The 18413-nt window shown below is 41.3% G+C and overlaps 2 protein-coding genes across 5 annotated transcripts; one reads left to right on the top strand and one right to left on the bottom strand.

Moving 5' to 3' along the window:
• Positions 1–515: 515 nt before the first annotated feature.
• On the bottom strand, positions 516–8739 carry hgh1 (HGH1 homolog (S. cerevisiae)). 3 transcript variants are annotated; one of them, XM_017718963.2, is made up of 7 exons: positions 8687–8739; positions 6549–7159; positions 5604–5704; positions 5111–5209; positions 4084–4175; positions 3147–3269; positions 1112–1303 (listed from the first exon to the last, which is right to left on the bottom strand). In XM_017718963.2, exons 2-7 carry the CDS (start codon positions 7088–7090, stop codon positions 1112–1114), a joined length of 1149 nt encoding a protein of 382 aa, XP_017574452.1. In that variant the 5' UTR covers positions 7091–7159; positions 8687–8739. The 3 variants fall into 3 exon arrangements, with proteins under 3 accessions (XP_037391103.1, XP_017574452.1, XP_017574453.1); XM_017718964.2 differs by lacking the exon at positions 8687–8739 and adding an exon at positions 7254–7285; XM_037535206.1 differs by lacking the exon at positions 8687–8739 and having other exon boundaries at positions 516–1303; positions 6549–7090.
• Positions 8740–8797: 58 nt separating this feature from the next.
• exosc7 (exosome component 7) lies at positions 8798–17505 on the top strand. Of its 2 annotated transcripts, none has more exons than XM_017718967.2 (8): positions 8798–8931; positions 11670–11771; positions 12183–12277; positions 13515–13680; positions 14252–14322; positions 15721–15844; positions 15948–16103; positions 17303–17505. In XM_017718967.2, the coding sequence occupies exons 1-8, from the start codon at positions 8875–8877 to the stop codon at positions 17405–17407; spliced, it is 876 nt and encodes a 291-aa protein (XP_017574456.1). In that variant the 5' UTR covers positions 8798–8874; the 3' UTR covers positions 17408–17505. The 2 variants fall into 2 exon arrangements, with proteins under 2 accessions (XP_017574456.1, XP_037391089.1); XM_037535192.1 differs by having other exon boundaries at positions 8884–9019.
• The last annotated feature ends 908 nt before the right edge of the window (positions 17506–18413 follow it).

Raw genomic sequence — 18413 nt, 5'->3', positions numbered from 1 at the left:
GGGGAGAACATGCAAACTCCACACAGGGAGGACCCTGATCACCCGGCCCGGGAATCGAACCCAGGCCCTCCTTGCCGTGAGGCGACAGCGCTACCCACCACACCACCGTGCCACCCATTACTCAAAATGTGTCGACAAAATACTTTCCAGGTGTGTGAAAGCACAGAAAAATTGTACTTAAGTGAAAGTATTGTTAAAAGTATAGAGCCTGAAAAGAAGTCAAAAAGTACATGTAAACTTAGTAAAACGTTCACATTTAAAAAGTTTTAACAAATAACTTTCCTTTCTTTGGTGGTGTGTAAAGCAGTGGTGAGCGGTGTGGTACCTAAAGGGTGGTCCTTGTAGAAAGAAAATTAGAATAGTTGTGAGCAGTTTCATTTTATACTCTGAATTTGATTGTATATTTGAATCTGAAAAATAACCAAAAAGCCCAGGAACTGAACTGATGAGATAAAGAGTTCATAATACAAACATTGATAGGCTACAGCATTTTATGTACACTACAGATTCCCAAATTTGCACCCCAGCATTTAATGTTGGCATACAAAATTGTTCACTTGTCCCGTTAATTGAGTTGCCTTTTAGTGTTCAATATAGTGAACTTTCAAAAACCTGGCTGTCCCTTACAAAGACACTGCCGTCCATATGCAGACCTGCAGTCACTCAGGGGTCTAACCAAAGTTAAACAAGGTCTGGATTCTACAGGAACAGCTTTTTAATCCAAGACTACAAGGCATTTTGTTCAAATCTGCGTTTTGTTTTAATCTGTGTTCAGAAAATAAGCAGCAGCAACACGTAACCACTCTTTAAGCCCAGGCATCCACCATAATTCTTCAGCCAATGTTCAATCCAATATTCTGTTCACTCTCAAAACTTATGGCGTGCATCGTGAAAAAACATCGACTGAATAAGGGTACATAAAGAAATAAAACATTTTTTTATCAACACTGGATAGGATTTGTCCTCTCTACTAACTCATAGCATTAAATCAGTTCAGTGCCAATGATCTTGGCGAGGAGAATTCGTTTCTGCTCAATGGGTTATGGAAAAACAAGAGTCTTTTTGAATTTGTGTTGTGCGAGACGGGTTTAGTGCCTCTGCTGCTGGATGTTTATCGTTCAAGCACTTCTGGAACGGTGTTCGGATGTTTCTCAGCCTCCTCTTTGAGCAGCTCTTGTTTCTCCTTCTCGATCTCTTCCTGTTCTTTGGCATCCAAGTCTTTAAACTTTTGTTCCACACCCTCAGGGATGTTCACCTCCATCAGGTTTTCCATGCCTGGTTCCGGCTCGTCCCCGATCAGCACCTGAACGCCACACAGAGGCACACAAACAAACATTAACCAAACAACTGCTGCCACATTTTTTCATTGTTATGAATATGTCTTTTAGCGCAGTGGTTCCCAACTCTGGCCTGGAGTGCTCCTGCATATTTTAGTGTTTTCTCTGCTCCAAATAATCAGCTTCCAGCTACAAACCCTTGCTTAGTTGAAGTGCGTGTGTTAAGCTATGTTCACAGCTATGTACACACCCAAGTGCTCAAGCTTAGCATACTGCTCAAGTCTGATGCTTTTGTTTTGTGGTTCACATTATTTATTTATTTTTTTGGCCTATACCCGACAGTATGCTAAAAAAACCTCATGCTCCTGAAGTGACCCACAGTAGTTCCCACGAGTGTGGAATTCTCACCGGACTAACATTGGGTTGGACTGTTGTAAAAGTGCTCAGATGCTGCTTTCATTGCTAAAAAGAGACTGTTTACACCCTCCATGCATTTTCAGAGACTGGAACACACTCGGATTCACTTGATGAATGAAGTCTGAAAGCCCTCAGGACGCACTGCAATCCCATTTTGATTGTATTCCTCAAACCACTTTCCGAGATGGTTGTCCTGGGGACGCATTTCAGGTAAAACTGTAAATGGAATCTGGCCGCAGTACATCCCGAGACGATCCAGACATTAAGCAGATGTTAATGCAAGGTGTAAACAAGCTCATGTTAGATATCTACTGAATTTCAATTCCACAAATAAAAGTGGCAAAAATCTGAAGTGTGTTCTGCAGATCTCATCAATGCGAAAGAAGAACAAATAAATAAAACAAAAAAATAGAAAACATGTTACTTGCAGTGTCAGTGCATCCTTAAAGCTAGCCAAACTGCAATGTGAAAGGCAGAAGTAGTTGAAGGCCTGGGAACTGGTCTGAGAATCACTGAGACACACTTAACCTATGCTACAGTATATAGTAGCTAATGAGCTCCCAGACACCACAACATTTTTACAGTATCACTGTCAAGTACCAATTAGACAGCCTAACAACATGGGAAAAATATGTTCCATATTCCAGTAATACGATAGCAGTTATAGCCCGTTATTTGCAAAATGTAGCATTACTCAAAAAAAGGCTATTAATCCTAGATAAATATTAGGCTTATACTGAACCTCGCATATTAGATGTTTTACGATGGTGATTAAAACGGTTGGGTAGAAACCCAAATGACTGAAGCTCTGCCTGTGAATTGCAGTTCAAAAGGGATCTCCCATATGTTATGGAGTGGATCAGGCTTTATTGGGAGACCTCGTGACATCTTTTCCATGGACTTGTTCCCTCACGTTAAGACTGCCACCACGCCACAGTGACACAACCAGGGTTTTTCCACTAAATTAGTGCATCCTGGGATTTTTTTCCTCTCTCTGCCAACCCATAAATCCCTGTTTGGTGTACTGGAATCCATCAGCCTGCTGTCTGGGGTAGTACCAAGCACAACAACCTGACAAAACCTCACATGCTAGGCACTCACTAGATGCCACTGAGATCCAGTAAAGGCACTGGAAAGGAAAACCTCTGTCATGCTTTAACTTTGCAAAGTTGGATTTAAATTGTATTGATGGTACTGATACATCTCCAGGTCAGCTTGGGCTATTCTCTACCCACTTTCAATGATGAAAGTCTATGGATGGTTTCCTGAACCCTGCTTGGAGTTCAGAGGTGAGGGTGTGTGGCAGTGCTTCTCAAACCAGTCTCCAGGGACCCCCAAACGGTCCATGTTTTTTGCTCTAACCCTATGTGTTGTGAGTTAGGTGGGAGCAGAAATCTGAACCATCTGGTGGTCCCCAAGGGCCAGTTTAAAAACTGCTGGTCCATGGTTTACCTGAACAAGTTTTTCACACGCAGAAATCACTTGCAGGTCCTTCTCCCATTTATGAAACTCTCGCATGATGGGATAGACATTTTTCTCCTTCATAATCTGACGTCCCTTTTTGGTGGCTGTAAGCTGTGCACAAGTAAACCAAAACAGACCATTACAATGCTGTATATACACCAGATGTCTAATAGAATGTAATATTTCAATAATGACCAAAAAAAACATGCATACTGGTAGATTTGTGGTTGACAGCACGGTCTTGGAGTAACCCTGCCAAACATTTTGGTGGTTTTCTACTAAGGAACGACTTGTTAATTAGCTTATTATTTAGAGCAGGTGTTACAGCAGAGAAATCAGAATATGCAGGGCAGAGTTATTCCAGGACCAGAAGCCTGTCTCTTAAAGCATATTTAACTTAGACAGGGTTCCTGAGGTTCAGCTTCACCAAAAAAATAAAAGACCCTCATCTACACCTAAAACTCTAAATTGCAGGCAACTCATTATGATGGGGGGGTTAACAGCTTTCTCTGTTAATCCAGGTTTAGACACTTTGGCTCTGATTAATCCTTGTATGTATGTACTTGAAAACGTGATGTTGACGATGGATAGACAAATCACATGAAATATGAATTAAAGAAGGAAAAAGAAACCATGCTAAACAAATAGTTTAAAAAGAGCCTTAAAAATAACCAGAGTCCACCTGCATTAGTCCCACAATGAGAAGATTGACCTTTTTTTGTCCAAGAGCTGTACATGATCTAAAATCCTGACCTTAACCAGCTCTGGAGCAGGTGGCGTAAGTTGCCATGGTGATGTAGCCCAACAGATCTACTATCATGTAAGAAAATCCAGAATTAAATTAAACTAAGCTTAGTCAGCTGGCTAAGAATCCTGCTTCGTGAGAGATGCCCCTGGGTTATTATGGTAGAATATGAACTCTAACCAGCAGTAGTGTCTCAATAAGCATCTTGCGGATGTCAGGGTCTTCCTCTCTCGTCTTGTCCTCTGGCAGGTACTGCAGGTCCACCGGCAAACCTTCCCGACAAAAACAAAAACCAGCCACAAGAAAATATTTCCACTGTTAAGATGACATTGTGTGTTCAGGGCCGAGCTGAAATGAGTCTAGACTCAAGACTAGTTGGAAATCTCATGACAGCTGTTGTGCTCTTTATTGGGCTGGTTATTCTCCACAAAAACTATGCTGCTAATTATAAACTGTGGTTGAAAGGGAACATGTTCCACAAGACTATTAAAATATTGCACAAATGAAACATTTCTCAAGGCATTATGAAACCACAACCTTTGAAAGTAAACCAAAGATGAACACGGTGCAAATTCATTACTTCCAGCGCCGGTGACGTCACCCACATTTTTCCAGTCTGCAATAGCGGACAACCTAATAATCGTGGTTACTGTGCAGAGCAACCACTCTCCCAATATACAGCCTGCCAAACATTTGATTAACTAACACTGCCCTCTACTGACTAAAGTAGAAAGCTGCAGCTGCAAAACAGAAAAAAGTACAAATAAAAAAATGAAACGCACTGGCAGTCAGAAAAGAAATTCCAGAAGCTCAAAAAAGAAGCTCAGCTGCAAATTTTGTTCACTGATAGCAACAGTTTTTGATTTGTTTCAAAGAATTCCCCATTGAGACTTTGTGGGAGTACATTGAGAAATGTGGAGAAGAAAAATCCAACCACTCTACTATGGATGGACACCAGCTAAGAATGCAAAGGAAACGGCTCCTGCAAATCATTCGTGAAAATGTGAAACCAATGACAAACTATGAAAGAAAAACTGTGTGAGGTGGTCATCAATGCCAGAGGACGACCCACAAAACTTTTCCTGTTTTTACTTTCCTTTTTTATCAGCGATTATTATAAAAACATTTGAGCAATTGTGTTTGGCTGCCAGTGCGTGTTGTCTGCGCTGTTCTGGGTTCACTTAGATCTGTAAAGGAAAGCAATTACCTTCATTCTCCTCTTCAGATAGCTCTTCTGGTCCAGCCAGTGGTAACAACAAAAAAGGCAAAATGTCCACAGCGTCACTTAGCAACCACTCATGGTGAGCTGTGAGAGGAGGCAACAAATGAAATCAACACAAGATCAAAAGCAAAAGCTGTCAGAGCAACTCTTTGCTGAACCATTCATTTAAAGTCTTAGGACCTCAAAACAACTCGTCTCTTTATAGATGAGCCAGAGGATTTTCACAGTACCAATTACAAGCTTTAAGTGTGAAAAAGGAATTAGAAACCTTCAGATCTTCAGTTTTATTTTAACTTTACATCAAGGCAACAAGTCTAAATTAATACAGTTATAATGAATTTTACAAAGCATGTAATATAAACAATTCCTGTTCACAGATAAACAGTAGGTCTTTGAGCAATCAGGCTTTTCAATGGAGCCAAACTACTGTCAGATCAGGCTCTACAGAGATCTGTGTCTAGGATAACAAAACTTTTACCATAGTCAAAGCAGCAGTTTCTGAGAGTACCCACTACTCCCCCTCGCCTGGTGACTGACGCCTCATACTGAGTGTAAGGAAGGAGCCTCTGGATCACGCACCTTAAAAAAAAACAAAAAAAACAAAAACAAAACAAATCAAATCAGGACAGACATTGATTATCAGGTTAATTCAGGTTACAAAACACAAAAAAGCATGGCAATTTCTCTGTAAACTACCTGAGACTCAATCTCTGCTGTAGGTAATGTAGGTAATATTTAATATTCTTCTCTACTCTTCTCTAGAGTCTCTATGGTAGCTAAGTTAGTCCCAACCCTAATGTAATATGCCTGAGCCAGGCGTCTCAGGCTATGACAGTGTTTCCAATCGAGTGATCTAATGAGATCAGAAAGCCTTGGCTTAAACTTTGAACCATCACTGAATCATACCCGCTCTCCCATCTCCATCTGAACCGAGATGCTGCTGGACAATGCTCCCTTAAACTAGCCTTAATCAGGTCAGTACCAGAGCATTCCAGTCATTTATTTACTGGTCACTATGCCCAATGATAAGTGTTGACTAAAGGGGTATAAAGCCCTCACGTTTGGGCTGTGAAGCAATGGAACTGTGCTCTCTAGAGTGGTGTTTCTAATCCAGAATTCACTTGCAAGCCAACACAATTGTGATCCCGAACTAATTTCATCTCACTAATACTCCTGAGGCTGAATGCTAGTCTTACAGCCGTCATCCAACACGTAAAGTCTTACCAGAAGAGTACAAGCTGTTGCTCCAGCAAAGGGGACACAAACACTTACTTTATTATTATGCATGATTTCAGAATGAACAGTGGATGAGCAGGTGTCTACAATCTTTTGGACACGTAGTCTAGGAGTGCCAGATTGGATCTACCAATTTGAGCAGCTCCAGCTTAATTCAAAACTCCTGTCTTATGAAGCTGTGACTGACCTCTCCTTATCCAAGATGAACTGTCTGGCCTCGGGGAGCTGTGTGAGGTTGGAGAGCAGGGGCCCCAAGTAGTGAAGCGAAGCTTTCTTATTAAAGCCCTCGGTGCAAAAGATCTCGACTATTTTGGCCAGGCTGATCTCCTGCTCCTGCAACGCCTGGAACACCTCCCTGCATGTCGCTTCGTGCCTGGACAGGTTAGTGAGGATTGTACTCACACGGTCAGCAAACATGTACTCCGGGTCCAGAAGGTTGTGGAACATTGTGGGCAGGATGGCGGCCTCTTTAACTAAGGGCTTGTGCAGGGTTTCATCTGCAGACAGGTTGACCAGCGCATGGTAACAGTCTTTGACAATGGCGATTGAAGGGTCTGCCGTGAGGGTGACCAGAGCCTTGAGGAAGTCTGGTTTGGTCCTGAGGTAACGGCAGCCCTCTCTGTTGCCCGTGAGCCCGAGGATGTATTCCGTAGCCTGGCCCTTAACATCCGCCCTCATGTCTCGCCGGAGGAATGAGAGAAGCTCTGTAGCCTCGCTGTCGCTTAACATCTTGGCAAGCTGTCTGGTCAGACTCCACGGACCTCAAGAAGAGTATGGTCAAAAGTTCTAATTTTCAACCTGAAAAACAGCAGCAGCTTTGTCAGTGGAGAAGGTTAAAGGGGAATCCACCAAGACTTGAGATGGTGGTTCATTTGCAGAGAAATTTACACACTTATATCTTTACAGGGCGGCACGGTGGCGTGGTGGGTAGCGCTGTCGCCTCACAGTGAGGAGGGCCTGGGTTCGATTCCCCGGCCGGGTGACCAGGGTCCTCTCTGTGTGGAGTTTGCATGTTCTCCCCGTGTCTGCGTGGGTTTCCTCCGGGTTCTCCGGTTTCCTCCCACAGTCCAAAGACATGCAGCCAGGCCAATTGGACATGCTAAATTGCCCCTAGGTGTGTGTGTCTGCCCTGTGATGGACTGGCGACCTGTCCAGGGTGTATCATACCTTTCGCCCGAAGACTGCTGGGATAGGCTCCAGCACCCCCCCGCGACCCTGACGGAGAAGCGGCTTGGAAAATGGATGGATGGATGGATATCTTTACAGTGGTGCTGATAGGAACCAGGGATCCCAAGGTCAGTGCAAATTTACCCATTTAAACTATTAAACCACCAGTGAACCTACATGTGCCTTCTGAGTTTTTTTATAATGTAATGATGATGGTAAAAGAAAATGATCAATCTGGAAGAAAAAAAAAAGTTTTCACCTGGGACTATTTCACCTTAGAACACCCTTCATGCATTCCTCCATCAGGAATGGATTCAAATAAATCGATTAAAATTCTTTTCAGACCAAAAACTGTATCACAAAACTATCATAAGACAGTGTCTTAAATATCAGGCAGCATGCGCATAGCCGTTTCCCTTAATAACTGGATGGAAAAGAAGCTTATAGTGCCTAAGGTCACTATGCTCAGTGCCAGCACTGGGCTGTGGAGCAGTGACACTGTGGTTTCTGGAGTGATGGAGCAATGTCCAGTACCTCTGTGGTGAGTTGTAATGGTGCAAGTTATGTGATCCAGAACTAATCATCCAATATCAGTACCTGACCTCACTAATACTCCTGTGGCTGAATACAATCGCCCTCACAGCAACTTCCCAACATCTAGTGTAAAGCTTTCCCAGCAGAGTAGAGGCTGTTTGCTACGAACGGCCTTTTAAAGCTTCATTTTAGAAAAAAAACAGTGGATGAGCAGATGTACACAGACGTTTGGTCTCGATCTAGAACTAGTCCAGAACTCTAGAACACTAGAACTCTAGTCCAGTGACAAGCTTTAACACGGTCAGACGACACATATTAGGCTTCAACATGACTTTTGAGCAGACAGCTTCAGCTTCAGCATCAGCATCAGTACCGGATCACCAAACACGTTTCACGTGGCCGCTGATTAAGGCAGGTAACCTAACCGTCCGCCGTCTCACGCGCACTGACAACGCGATTTTGTATAGAACTGAAAACTGGGCGTGACACAAATTACGCGCTGGAATACTAAAATATTACCTGAAACACTAAAATATTACCATAAACACTAAAATATTACCATAAACACTAAAACCGCGCTATTTGTTACATTAAACAAGTTCGCCATGCAGAAAACTCACGTACCGAGGCTGCGGACGCGCATGCCGTCTCTGTGATTGACGTTCTTTTGAGCCAATCATATTACAGATCTCCTCTGGCGTTTCTCAAGCTTGTCTGTTATTGGTGCAAAAACGACCAGGCTCCGCCCTCTCGGCGCCCGCTGATGATGCCCTCGTGCGCGTCGTTTCTTGGGTCCATGCTTTGTGCGAAACATGGCGACTGTACAAGTGAGCGAAGCTGAGAAGGTGTATGTCATGCACGGAGTGAGGGTGAGTGAGAAGGAAGACGTTCCACACATGCGTGCCGTGTGCTTTACTGCTCCCGACTGTGAGTGAAACCCCTCATGAGGGTGTATTGGTAAGTTAGCTAGCTTGGCTAACAGGCGCTAGCAGCGTAAACAGCAGCGCTGCCATGTGGATCTTGGCTCATTTCTCGCTAGTGACCGCAGTCTTCACTGTAGTGTAACAGAACATGTATAACACACGTATAACACACGGCAATGTCGAGGCCACCTGAACTACTGCATGTGTGCTTTATCCCAGCTCAGGTGTTCAGGGCGTTTGGAGCTTGGCCAGAGCAGAAATCTGGACTTACTGTCTCTGAGGCTGAATTAAGGAGCACTGGAGCAGACTTACTGCTAAACTCTGGACTGTCAGTGATGTTACAGTGATCTTTGAAAAGTTACCTCTTAAAGGGGGAAGTCCAATCATTTTTCCAGAAAAAAACCCCACATAGTTAGATGGTTGAGCTGTCAACAAAGTCTGAGTGGTTTGGTGTGACATGCTCCATACTAGAGAAGCTTGGTGACTTAAGTGATTGAGACCCTTATTAGTCCCACAACGGGGAAATTTCACCTCCACATTTAACCCATCTGTGAAGTGAAACACCACATACACACTAGTGAGCACACACACACTAGGGGGCAGTGAGTACACTTGCCCAGAGTGGTGGGCAGCCCAATCCGCAGCGCCCAGGGAGCAGTTGGGGGTTAGGTGTCTTCCTCAAGGACACCTCAGTCATGGACTGTCGGCTCTGGGGATCAAACCAGCAACCTTCCGGTCACGAGGCTGGTACCTCCAGCCCATGACTGCCCCAGATATGCTTTTTACCTAGTCAGAACTGTTTACAATTGGGTTAGATATACGCTGCCTGTTGTCTGACACGTTTCATGATTATAGTTTTGCCTTATAATGTATTTTAATCAGTTTTAATAGAATCCAATTGGTCTCCAAAGAAAAATAATTTTTTCAGATTTGCTATTTTATCCTCATCAACATCACATATAAAAACGCACGAGACACATATAGGTTCGCTGGTGGTTTTAAACAGTAAATAAAAAGGCTGTTTTTGTATTGTAGACATCGAGACCCCTGGTTCCTATCACCACCACTGTAAAGAAATTAGAGTCTGCAAGAGTCTCTGCAGTGAACTGTTTCACATCAAACCACTCTGAATGACTCTGTTTACATCTCAGGGATTTCATTATTCAGAAATTTTGAAAATGTTGGATTTTCCTCTAACACAGTCTTCATCAGCTCAGTACCTATTCCAGGTCTACAGATAGGCTTTTTAAAATTTATTCTCCAGTACTCTATTAATGCTATCCCTAATGCAATAGCCCTGAGTGAGGTGGCCAGTTTAGGGTAGTGACTCCACATCCAGTCCACACGGACTCTCTAAAAGTTGACATTTGCAGTCATTGACTCATTGATATTTGCACTCACTCATGCTTTTTAGTATAACAATCTAAGACAGGGGTCTCAAACTCAATTTACCCGGGGGCCGCTGGAGGTAGAGTCTGGGTGAGGCTGGGCCTCATCAGGTTTTCCACAAGAAAAGCTCTTACAAAAACATTCCAATGTTATCAAATGTCTTTATTTTTATTTTTTAACACAAAATAAGATGAAAAAATAAATAAATTAACAATTCATAAGAAAATAAGAAAAAGTAATAAATAAATAAAATGAAAATAATAATAATAATACAGCAGATATAGAACACTGAAGAAACCACATATAGTTGCTGACTAGAGAAATGTAATTATTATTATTCAGATTCAAATGTCTGTATTAACAGTTCTTTTTTTTTTTTTTTAATTGTTAAATTTGTGAAAAACACCACAGTTTAAGTTAGAACGTGAACTTAAAAAATAAAAAAATATAGTTTTTAAATAAAATATCATTTTAAAAATACAATTTTAATTCATGATATAGATCCTATTTTGAGGAACTCGGAACACCGAGACGGTGCTTCTCTATTCTGGCGGATCGGAGGGAGAGAGAAGCCCTGGGTCGGGAAGGAGCCGCCGCCCGTCTCTCTCTCCTCACTTCACGTTGTTTACATCAATAGAGGGAAAATTGAATTCGGGCCGAAAGTTTTATTTGAGAGAGAGAGAGAGAGAGAGAGAGAGAGAGCGCTTTGGTAGAGAGACATAGAGTAACAGCAGAGAGAGAGAGCGCCGGCCTCGATAAAGCTGTTATTAATCAGAGAAATAAAAAGTTTCCTGGTTGTTTCACGGCGGTTACATTCAGCAGGTACAGACACGCCCACAGCAACACACCTCAGCGGTTTAACCTGTTCCTGTCTGAATACGCGCACACAGCGCTGTGCATGGAGCTGAGACGCTGACCCGGCTATACAAGCGCTGATGCACAGATCATAGGAGGATAAAAATAATTCAGCAGAGGGTGGGACGTGTAAACCAGAGGGGGGGAAAGTCCCCACCATCCCCACCGGCAAATCGTACCCTGAATATATCCCACCGTGATTGGTAGGTTCGTTCAGCTCCGCACACAACACTGAAAAGTGCCAATCATATCAAACTCGCGGGCCGCGCTAACATTAAACTTTCATATTAAGGCGGGGCCACAAACTATCGTCCCGAGGGCCGCAGTTGGCCCGCGGGCCGCGAGTTTGAGACCCCTGATCTAAGAGTTATTAGTAGCTCAGTTGTTATTGTTATGTTAAATTACCCATGTGCTGCATTTTGACATTGTTTTTGAGACAGGATGACTTAAGAGTGGATGGGCGTGGATGTGAGGACTACAGACATATGGAGATTGAGACGGATGTGGTGTCCAACACTGATGGCTCTGCCAAAGTCAGCCTGGTAAAACTCCCTTTGGAAGTATATGTGAGCCTGGGTGTAGCTGTGTCACTGACCACAGGACACAAAGGATTCAGTCTAATGTTCCTGTGACTGATGTTCACATACAGTCGGTGACTATTTGCTTAGATAACCCTACTCTACAGAGCTACCTGACAGGCGGCTGTCGTTTTTAATGCCAATTATCGTTTGTAATCAACACTTTTTCTTTGGCACTCTAGTAGGAAGGCATATTTTATGAATTCAGACATTTAAGTACAATGTTATAAAAGTAAAATACATGTATAAAGCATGTGATGGAAGGCGTGATTTTGGTGTGCGATATCCAAAATGAAAGGAGCTGTACCTAATAAAGTGGTCACTGAATTTCTACCTGATGCCATCATAAAGGATTTGGTTTTGAATGTCTAACAGGGACACACAGACATCCTTGTAGGAATAAAGGCTGAGATAGGGAAGCCGCGGCCTATGGTGCCAGATGAGGGTTACCTGGAGTTCTTCGTTGACTGGTAAGCATATTATGAAACTGATGCTCTTACACCAAGTTAGGTTATTAATAGATTATTATGCTTTCTAGTAATAGCCATCAATTATTCAGTAACTACAGTATTTTCTTTTAAGAACCACTATAAAAATTCAGGAACTGCTATGACATCTGTCAGTTATGTAGTTATAAGGATTATGTAGCTATCTGGGCCTGCAGTTTAAGGGAGACTGTACCTGTTGACTTCTGTGTATGGTCTTCACGCCCAAAACTTTTCTCATCAACATATATTCTTCTGAAATACACTAAGAGGGAATTCCAGGGCTTTGTCTATGTAAAGGAAGTCCTGTGTCACTGCTTTCTGAACTCCTTTGCCCTTTTACTCCCTGTACATGAAAATGTTGGCTTTTGATATTTAATGTTTTCATTAATGAACATGCCTTTTACTTGTATTGTGTAGATTTGCTATGTTTTTAATTTTTAAATTATGAGGGGGGGGGGGATACCTCCTCTCCCCATGAAACACAGCTCAGCAGCAGTTTATGGTAATTATTCGGACAACTCAGAGATGTAGTATGTAATTTCTATAGGCCAATCTGAACTAAGATTGGTTTACTGAAACTTGCACAAAGAGCCAAGTTTTGTGAGCAGTTCTGTTTCATTTCCACATATTCTGATTTCTTTCTCCATTAGCTTTCAAACTGTGGGCAAAAAGGTCACATTAAAATTATTATAAATTACTGTTGTTAGCAACCAAGAGAATCAGCTTCCATTTAGTGTGCGTATAAAATGAATGTAGAATACAGTGATTCAGTGATTTTGGGGTCCAAACACTACATCTAGTGGAGCCACACACACCACACATTTTCTAAGCCGCTTCTCCCTCAGGGTTGCGGAAGGTGCTGGAGCCTATCCCAGCAGTCATTAGGCGAAAGGTAGGTCAGTCCATCGCAGGGTCTAGTGGAATCAGTAAAGAACAAATGATGGGCAAAGTTTTTAAAATGCCTCTGTTTATAATAAATATTTGGCCTTTAAAGAACATAGTAAGCAATAGATTTTAACACATAATTAGCAGAAAATACATAGAAAATATTCCAATATCTACACGTTGCTTGCATCTGCAAAGTTGTTGCACTAACTAAATTACTAATTAGGCAGATGATATTAGTCTCAGTGTGCACCAGGGGTTTCATGTTAAAGTCACTAACATTTTTTCATTGCTCATGAGTTTTCATGTCCGTGTCCCTTGTCTGTTTTATTAGCTCAGCAAATGCCACGCCTGAGTTTGAAGGGCGTGGGGGTGAGGAGCTGGGTGTGGAGCTGAGTAACACACTGTACAAAGTTTTCAATAACAGACACAGCCTGGACCTGCGCAGCCTCTGCATCTGCCCTGGAGAGCACTGCTGGGTCCTGTATGTGGATGTGCTGGTGAGAAACATTAGCTGCGACAATACAGCTTTAGGTTTCTTGCTGTCATAAGTACAACTCCAAGTTTGAAGCCTTAGGAAATGGCAGTGATAAAGAAAAAAAGTGTATATGAAGTATATTTGAAGCCAGCACTTGCGTATTGTGCCTTTGCTGGACGCTGTTGAAACAAATGTAGTGGTGTGAAATGCAGAAGATTTCACTATTAAGGTATATATGTAGTTTCGTAAAACTGGCGTGTTTAAAAAGATTAGAAAGTTAAGAAGTGCAGTATCATAAAGTACCTATACAGTAGGTACAGTAATTGAAATCAGCTACTTAGAGCACATTGTTAACATGTAGTACTATTTCACTTTATGACTGAACTAATAAAATGCCATACTGATGCCATTGCTATGGTGTGCCTCTCAGTAGCCTGATTATAAATAAAATAAGCTGTCCAGATGTTTGGGGGTTGGAGGGTTTGGGGCTGGAGACGGAGATGGCTTTGTTGTCTTTTGTTTTTTTTTTCCAACTGGAATTGTGCCTCTGGATTTTCCAGCCCATGTCAGCATGTTGTCTATTTGTGTTCCAGCTCCTGCAGTGTGATGGAAACCTGTTTGATGCGATGTCCATTGCCATAAAAGCTGCTCTCTTTAACACACGGTAAGCAGACTGCCTGTGATAAATACAGGCAATGCTCACCTTACAAGGTTTATTACTCAATTCAGATTTTTATGCTCAAATCCAATATTCCTGGTTCCATTGTTTCCATTTGAATTTGTAAATAAGCCAAATCTGTGTAAACACACCACTGTCCTGAAAGGTTCATCAGTAACATGCTCACCTTTTATCATTAAATTTGCAGCTGCTGCCATGCTGCACAGTAATCTGTCTGTTCTTTCTTCTTTTCTAATCAGATGTTATTTTTCCACTATAACAAAACAGAAGAAGAATATTTAAAGTACTTGCATTTAAGAATGTCTTAATATTTGTAGCAATGACAGCATGAGCTGGCATGGGCTCCACAAGTTTGTGCAAAAGCCTCTGAATAGTACAACAAATTGACCAAGAATCATTGCTTCAATGGAAGGAATAACTGCCTTTGTGTACAAAGTCCTTAAAGAGGATAAATCAGTCACAAACAGTGTCATCCAGAGTTTTTGATGTGAGGTCTTGATTTTAGAGAAACATACCATTTCAAATTTCTTGGCAATGATGGTGATAGAATGTCCACAACACAAATAAAATGTGTTAATATTGTATTTATTTTTTTTAGTAGCCAGTGAACCTGTCAATAATGGTAAATATGGAAAAATAAATAATGGAAAATATGGAATATGGGGACTACTTTGCCTCTCACCACCCTATGTGTACCCCTCCACCATGAATGTATTTTTTAAAATATGTTTTAAACCAACATCTTGTTTCAAAGCTATCGTGAAACAATGTCTCTAAAACGATGTTAGGCAGTGCTTTTCTAAGTTTATGTCATAGCTTTCTGTAAGTATTAAATCTTCCCGAGTCTGACTCCTGTTGTCACCAATGTGAACAATCCTCACTGATTTTTCTAGAATAGAGCTTTGCACATCAGACCGTCCTCAGTGACTTTAGTTACATCTTAACCATTTAGTTAATCTGAGTGTTTGAGTGATTCATGGAATTCCCCTTGATATTTACTAGAGTAGTGATCTAGTAGTGTAAAATATTGAATATTTTGTCTTTTTTTTCCTTTATTGTTTATTTTGATATTTTTAGAAATTTAAAACTTTTTGTTGGTCATTTCCAAGTTTAAATGTAAAAAAATCCAAGATTTCAAAATTGTCTCAGACCTTTGGACCACGTTTATCTGATCTAGGACCGTATATGAAAGTGTCTAAAATGTGATTTGAAGGTTAGATTTTTGTATTCGCTCAAAATCGTCTTGTGAAATAAGTTTGTGCAGGTTTAACCCTGTAATGTGTAGAGCATCACCTGAATCTTTTTTTGGGATCTCTGTATGGTTTGAAAGATCCCTTCATGGATACAGATTCTGCAAAATGGTTTATGTTGTTGTCCAAACAGGATTCCCAAAGTGCACATATCAGAAGATGAGGAAGGAGTAAAGGAGATTGAGCTATCCGATGACCCTTATGACTGCATGCGTCTCAATGTGGAGAACGTTCCCTGCATTGTAACCCTGTGCAAGGTACACCTGCAGCATCACTTGGTGTTTGTCAGTTCTTTATGGCTTTATGGTTGTTCAAAATAGCTTGCACAGTGCGAATTTTGTGGTTGAATGTACTCCACAGATTGCCCACAGGCATGTAGTGGACGCCACTCTGCAGGAGAAGGCCTGTTCTGTGGCCAGTTTACTGATCTCAGTCACTCACAAAGGAATGGTCACTTGCGTGCGGAAGCTGGGACGGGGCAGTCTGGACCCGGACAGCATCTTTGAGATGACAGAGGTCAGCAAACATACAAACTCACTTTCCAGGTCAAGTGACGTTTTTGTTCATCTAAGTTAAGACGTCCTCTACAGAGAACTGTCTTGTGTACGTTTCACACGCATTTTCACATAAAAAGTAAAACACTTGTGGCCCATGTTAACACAGTTATTACAAGTTTTATTTTGTCCTATACTAAAATGTGCAGAATAGAAGTTCTGTGTAGAAGATGTGCACATATTTTCACTTTTTAAAAAAAGTGTAATTTGATCAGTATTCAAACTTTTTCATATGACTATGTTCAAACAAACATGAAAATTGTTTGCAATTATAGAATCCTTGTTTGAAAATGTGGGTCATCACTGATGTTGACAGGTAGATCACCTCACATGTGCTGAACGCTGATCTGACCTGACTGCAGTCATTATCCACAGCTTCTTTAGTTTTACTCTGGTTATACGAGACTTGCTTAGACTAACGAGTAATGGGAGCTTACACTTAATCACATAGAATTGTGCAGAACCTTAATCATCACATGTGTGCCTACAACTGTGTTGAGTTGTTAAAGCTATACTATGTAAGATTCGGGGGTTTGAAGACCTCTCTAGTGGAAAAGCGTCATTACGTGCAACAGGCGGAAGAACGTTCTGTAATGCCGTTGACTCGACCCCTTCGGTGAGCGGATGAATCTGACTGCAAGAGTATTTAAAGAGTCTTTTTGAGCCTGTGCATGTCATATTGGTATATAAAGGCACATGACGCGTTCCAAAAAACTCCCTTGAAATCTGACCCAACATTTAGAGCATTTAGTGTTGGGTGACCCAAAACCTCTAACTCACCACAGCACAAGCACATCATATTTTAGGTTGCTTTCTTTCTTTTTCAGTAATTTCAATAAAAAATCTTACAGCTTTAAGCTCAGATAGACTTGCCTATCATTGCTGTTGGAACACGAACCCTCATATCTTCAAAAAGGAATCTTTACAAGAGAAGGAAAAACATGCTTAACTTTTAGTAGACATAATTGAAGAAATATTGTTTGTTTGATTTTCATTGGTCCCTTCACTATGAAATTTTGGCACGGCATGACTGACAGTTTAATAAATGGACGAAAGAGAATCTGAGTGACCTTTCACAACGGAAAACTTAAAGACGTTTGTAACACGTTTGAAAGTGTTCCAGTCACGGCCATTGTTTTTTTTTCTTATGTGTTTCTTCAGACGGGGAAGCGAGTAGGAAAAGCTCTTCATGCGCCTCTCATGGAGCTGCTGCAGAAAGAGGAGAGTCTTGGCAAGAAAAGACAGAAAGTAGGCTTCCTGGCATAGTATCAGCTCCCCTCCTTTTTGTACCTGTTTTTCCTTCTTTTTCTTTTTTTTTTTTACTATTTTAAACACCAAATAAACTTTAGCCTTTTCTCTTTCAATGTGGTTAATGTGGTTTTGATTTTGACATCAACAAAACACCATTCAGTGTCCTCTGGCAGGAGGAAATAAAATGTTCTTCCACAAGTTTTTCCACTTCTTTTTATATTACGTAACAATTTTTTTTGTCCCCCAATGACTTTGAAAGCAGAGGGACAGAGTGGCAGCAATTTCAGTGTTTTAAACTGAGTTTTGGAAAGAGGATTTATCCATTTACAGTTTCCAGTTTCAGTGTTGTCAAACGGAGTACACTGCTCGGTAGATTAGTGCTACTCTGGAATCATGTGCTTTGTTGAATGGTAGAAGAGCCAGTGTCTTACCAAAACAGCTGAAAGTGGTGGCGTGGTGTGAATGGGTGGTTCCAGTGTTTTTCCGAGCAGACACAAGAATCTTTCCAGTGGTGTGTTAATTTCTGAGCTCAGGAAATTAGTGTCTGTGAATGGTGCATGTATTCATTTCTTCCACTTCTGGCAGAATGTAAAACAAAATGCAGTATATTTACAATAAATTTGTTGCTGCTTAATTTATACTAAATACCACCTCCATTAAGAGATAAAAATGTAAAGGAAGGTCTGAATGGCTCGTTTTTTATTTTGTTAGTTCATGTCCCTGGTTACATTTAAGCATGACTTAGCGTACCATAACTTTTAAAAGTCAGTTCAAATATTTTTACTGTAATCATCCATTAAAATGTAAAAAGATGTGCCTGCTTCTGATTTTTCTTTACACCATGTATTTCTGAAGGTGAGGAAAATAATATTAGCTGAAAAATCATGTTTCATTTATTATTATTATTGAGTGAAATGGCTCAGCGAGCTCAGAGGTCCTCCCTGAAACCCTGCTTCACTTGGAAACAGGTTGTGGTATGGAAGAAGAATTTACGAGTTCTGGTTCAGAGTGATTTTAAGGG

This window comes from Pygocentrus nattereri, chromosome 27 (genome assembly GCF_015220715.1).
Source record: "Pygocentrus nattereri isolate fPygNat1 chromosome 27, fPygNat1.pri, whole genome shotgun sequence".
Lineage (NCBI taxonomy): Eukaryota > Metazoa > Chordata > Actinopteri > Characiformes > Serrasalmidae > Pygocentrus > Pygocentrus nattereri.
The sequence above is the reverse complement of the archived record's forward strand: the minus strand, read 5'-3'. Positions and strand labels throughout refer to the sequence as shown.